Source organism: Mangifera indica, chromosome 18 (genome assembly GCF_011075055.1).
Source record: "Mangifera indica cultivar Alphonso chromosome 18, CATAS_Mindica_2.1, whole genome shotgun sequence".
Taxonomy (NCBI): Eukaryota; Viridiplantae; Streptophyta; class Magnoliopsida; order Sapindales; family Anacardiaceae; genus Mangifera; species Mangifera indica.
Window position 1 is genome coordinate 6,452,430 of NC_058154.1, and position 5,090 is coordinate 6,457,519.

A 5,090-nucleotide genomic window follows, 5' to 3' on the forward strand; every position below is an offset into this window, starting at 1 on the left:
TTCGATTCAAAACCATGAAAACAGAGCCAAATCAACAAGATAAGCTTTTCCTAAGCATTCATACAGTTTCCCTTTACCCTGCACACTATACCGACATTAGACAAGCAACCTAGGTCGTCATCTCCCAATCCCTTAAATCACATTCATTACATAAAAGGCCCAGCTACATAATACATATCCAAAATGCAGGAGAAAAGTTAATCAACAACAAATATTCAGATTGATTGCCAATCATAGAAAAAGCCGGCCCAAAATTAACAATAACATAAATAATTTATAACTCAGTTGAGAAAACAACTCAAACCAAAGCTCCACGGTCAAGCTTTTATTACTCCAACCTAATAATATAAAGGGAAAAAAACAAAAGATGCCCCTAAAACTATGCCTGAGAATGGGACAAAGCTAAGGTTATACCGCCATTCACTCATAATTCATATAACACATGACCAGAAGTCTCAAACATCTTCATTTAGTTTAGTATTTGTAGTCCTTGACATGGAGAGACTCAGCAGCACCCTCACCGAGCTTAGCATCGCCCTTGTAAGAGCCAAGGGTGGCCTCTGAGTTGGCCTTGGCCCTTGTGAGGAATGCAGCCTGCGCCTTCTGCACATTCTCCTTCTTTCCTCCCCATGCCTTGAGAGTACTCTGCTGAAGTGCACGTCCAAAAGAGAATGAAAGTGACCATGGTTTCTTTCCCTTGAGTTTGTTCATTGCATTCAGGTTGAGGGTAGCTTCCTCCTCACTCTGCCCACCAGACAAGAATACAATTGCAGGAACTGCAGCAGGCACAGTGCGCTGCAAGGCACGCACAGTGTACTCAGCAATCACCTCTGGTGCAACCTTGGGAGCATCAGATCCAGGGGTAACCATGTTGGGCTTCAAGAGGGTACCTTCAAGCATAACATGGTGGTCATTCAAAGCCTTGTAACATGCAGCAAGAACACGTTCAGTCACAGCAGCACACTTGTCAATATCATGGGAACCATCAACAAGGATTTCAGGCTCAACAATGGGGACAAGACCATTCTCCTGGCAGATGCTTGCATATCTAGCCAAACCGTAGGCATTCTCATGGATGGCTAATTCAGATGGCTCATTTGGACCAATCTTCAGAACAGCACGCCATTTAGCAAAGCGAGCACCAGCTTCGTAGTATTTAGCACACCGCTTACCAAGATCATCAAAACCCTGGGTGGTGGTTTCACCATTCGTTCCAGCAAGTTCAACAGTACCCTTATCAACCTTGATACCAGGGAGGACTCCACCTTCCTTCAAGACATCAACGAAGGGCTTGCCTGAACAATTACACTAATTATTATCTAATGAAAACCCACAAAATTAACTCAGAAAACAATGATATCAAAGGGTTTGAACACCATACCGTCAGCAGTCTTCTGATAGAGGGTCTCCTCAAAGAGAATGACTCCACTGAGGTACTGAAGGGCACCAGGCGTGCAGAAAAGAAGCTCGCGGAGATCGCGCCTGTTGGTTTCATTGTTCTCGACATTGATGCTGGATAGACGCTTGCCAATGGTGCCAGTTGACTCATCAGCAGCAAGAATACCCTTTCCAGGGGTGCCAATGTAGGCAGCATTTGTAGCAAGCTCCTCTGCATTATTTCAAAAATGACTATTAGAAGAAAACTATATTCAAAGTTCCAAAGAGCAACTAATTCAATTTCTGTTCTCAATCATCAGTTTATAAGCCACAATAACTTCATTGTCAAAAAATCATCATCTTATATCATAAATCACGCAACTTTAAATTTAGATTAATTGACTCCTAGACACATAATTAAAGAAAATTAGATCTAAAAACGTCAAGGAAACATTAATTGCCTGACCACAATACATTACAAGATCCAAACTTATGTACTCAGAACACGAGCAACTTGCTTCGAATGCTCCAATAGATCACACATCTAAGTTTTTTTTTTAAAAAAAAAAACCACAGAAAATAAATTTAAAGAATTATAAAGTATATTTGTTATTATTTTACATGACAAGGCATACAAATTATTAAGAAATACAAAAACTAGTTTTAGATCCAAGCAATCGTATACACTAGAACAAAAGATGCAATAAAAGTATTACAGTATAACACTAAAACACACAAATTCATAACCCTATAATTAACAAGTAAAGAAAATTCATTCGCATATTTACTAATCGGAGGCTTTATTTATTTATTTATATATTTAATTACATACATACCATAAGAATCTAAGAATTAGAACCGATTTGAAAACAACTCTTAAAAAAAAAATCGAAACGAATCTAAAACTCCAAGTAGATCATACAATCAAACGACATAAAAATATACTAAATGATGAAAACAAATCCCGAATAGAATCAGATCTTAAAATAAAGATCATACAACGGACAGATCTAAACAAGAAAGCGCAAAAGAGATTAATCCATCCAAGAAAATTTATACGATAGATTGATTGATACAGGTAGAAGAGAACAGAAAAGTAGAGCAGAAAGAGAGAAAACTACCGGCGTATTTGCCCTTAAAGCAAGACATGATGTCGGATTGTAATAGAGAGACTTGAAGAAGTTGATGAAGATTTGAGAAGAAAATAAATAAAAGAGACAAACAGGGCTATGGGGTTTTATAACGTAGAAAAGGTTAGGGTAGATAGAGAAAGAGTGCGTATAGGAAAGAAAGGGATACATCGAGATTGTCGATTCCCCCTTTGTCTTGTCTGCCACGTAATGGCGTCTTACAGTTACGTTTCACCTCCTATTTCGCTTTTACTCTTTTGTCCCTTGTCCCTTGGGCCTCGTTCCGTTGAAATTAATTTAGTAATTTGAATCACATGACAGTCTATATTTTAGTTCTTCAATTTTAAAGGTTGTTATTGATTTTCAGATCTAAAATTACCCTGAATAAGTTTTACTCTTTCCTTCACAATTTTTTTCTCCTCCGTTTTCTCCTCTTCCTCCCTTTTTTTTTTTTCACCTCTCAGCTACCTCCTTTCTGCTCCGGTTAATTCTCTCCTTCTCTCTCTCTTTCTCTTTATTTCTTCCTCTCATTCTTTGTCTTCCTCCACCCGAGTATGGACAATGGTTGAACCTTCCCCCGTTAACCAAACCTAATGTTTCGTCGTTGTGACCCAAATCAATGATAGGGTTGTATTTCAGTCAAATCCGATTAAAATTTTGTTAGAAATAAGAAAAATGGAGTTCGATGAGTCTTAAAAGATAAGAACTTGAGTTTGATATAACAGGGTGATATTTGAGTTTAACTCACATGAATTCGATATTATAGATGCAAGCTAAAACTCATGCAAATCGAGTTTGAGCATAATAAACTTGGAACAAAATGACATCATTTTTACTATAAATTATAATACAAGACAATATCGTTTCACTTAACTAATATAACACTAGTGTAAAATGATGTTATTTTAAATTAGTCAAAACTCTTTTGTTTTATCTATTTATGCATTACTATAAATTCTGATAATTATAATACAGAATCGGAACTGATCTGAACTAGAATCAGAATCAAATTCTGATGATTTGGTTCAGATTTTTCTTTTTTTGAACTATCGAACCACCGGTTCAAAAATTCATGAACCAGTGGTTCAATAATTTAATTTAAAAAATAATTAATTTTAAATAAAAATCATTAAAATTTTGGAATAATTTTTTATTTTTAAATTTAAAAAATTTTAAACTTGAAGTCCCCCACAAATTTTGGAAAGGCAGCAGCCTTTGCAAATACGGTCGTTAGGCCTAATAGTTTTTTCATTTTTCATTTTTTATATAAAATTTTATTTATAAATACCCACCCAATCTTTCAAATTTCTCATTTATTTATTCTCATTCTCTCTCAATACTTTTTCAATCTTTTAATCAAATTCACTTAAATTCTCTCTTTATTTTTATCCATTCCAATTTTAATTTTTATAATTTAATTATTATTATCTTTCTATTATACAATTTCATTATTAATTATAAAATTTATCTCTATAATTAATTTTATTTATTATCTATTATTATTATTTTCTCATTATCTTTTATAATTAATTATATAATTAATTTTTTTATTATCAAAAAAGATAAGTAGTGAAAATTTTTCACGTAATAGGAGATTTGGTCAATATTCATATACATCAAATGTGAATAAAGATTAATTTGTGAAAGATTTTTTAACACAAAAAAGTAGAAGTCAATATGTGAAAGTGGAGCTACAACAACAACAACAAGTGGAGATGGAACAACAACCATAAAAATTTTTTATCTCTAATATTTTGAAAATTCATTTAAAAAATACATAAAGAATATGATAATTTTGAAGTTGTTTGAAATTATTGTAAGCAAATTTATAAATTTAAATAACGATGTGGATATAGAACATTCAAAAGATACTTGGAATCGAAGCATCTAAAAAAAATTAGGCATAATAGAAGCCAAAAACAAATAACCAAGTATAATTCTCCACATAAATTTCTATTTGTTTATAATGATAATAAAAATAAAGAAGAATTTACAAAAATGGTATCAATAGTGAAGGATCAAATGCCTTAAAAAAGGGGGTGAATTAGGCAATTTAAAATATTTTTTACCGAATTAGAAGATTAAACCAATTTATTCAAATAAATGAATGTTGTCTATTTTTAATGCAATTTATGAGAATAACAAGAATATTTCAAATAATCAATACAATCAAAAGAACATAATACAAAGTATAAGTTTAAGGGAAGAGAAAATCAAACACACGATATATAGTGGTTTGACACAACCCAGCCTTCGTCCACTCCTCCAAGCTATCTTCTTTGAAGTATTCCACTAATCTTTGGTTGACAAAAACTCAACCAAGTTTTTCTTCACAACAAAATAGTTTCTAATGTGTTATTACCTTTTACAAATGCTAGAGCTCAATTTCTCTCACTCAAAAATTTTCTAATCTCTTTAAGAGTGAACCTCACTCTTTTATAGTACGAATTTTAGTTTGAATTAAAAATATGATCTCTCTCAAAAAGTGTATATGAGAGATTAAACTTAATCTAACCCAATGCAAATAAAATTACAAAGTATATGAGCAAGAGTTTTGATTAAAGAAGAGAATTTGCAAGTGAA

General features: G+C 33.0%; 1 protein-coding gene across 1 annotated transcript; it reads right to left on the minus strand.

The window, feature by feature from the left end:
- Nucleotides 1-246: 246 nt before the first annotated feature.
- On the minus strand, nucleotides 247-2,655 carry LOC123201998 (fructose-bisphosphate aldolase 6, cytosolic). Its single transcript, XM_044617697.1, has 3 exons — nucleotides 2,499-2,655; nucleotides 1,382-1,609; nucleotides 247-1,295 (listed from the first exon to the last, which is right to left on the minus strand). Exons 1-3 carry the CDS (start codon nucleotides 2,524-2,526, stop codon nucleotides 475-477), a joined length of 1,077 nt encoding a protein of 358 aa, XP_044473632.1. The 5' UTR covers nucleotides 2,527-2,655; the 3' UTR covers nucleotides 247-474.
- Nucleotides 2,656-5,090: the final 2,435 nt, after the last annotated feature.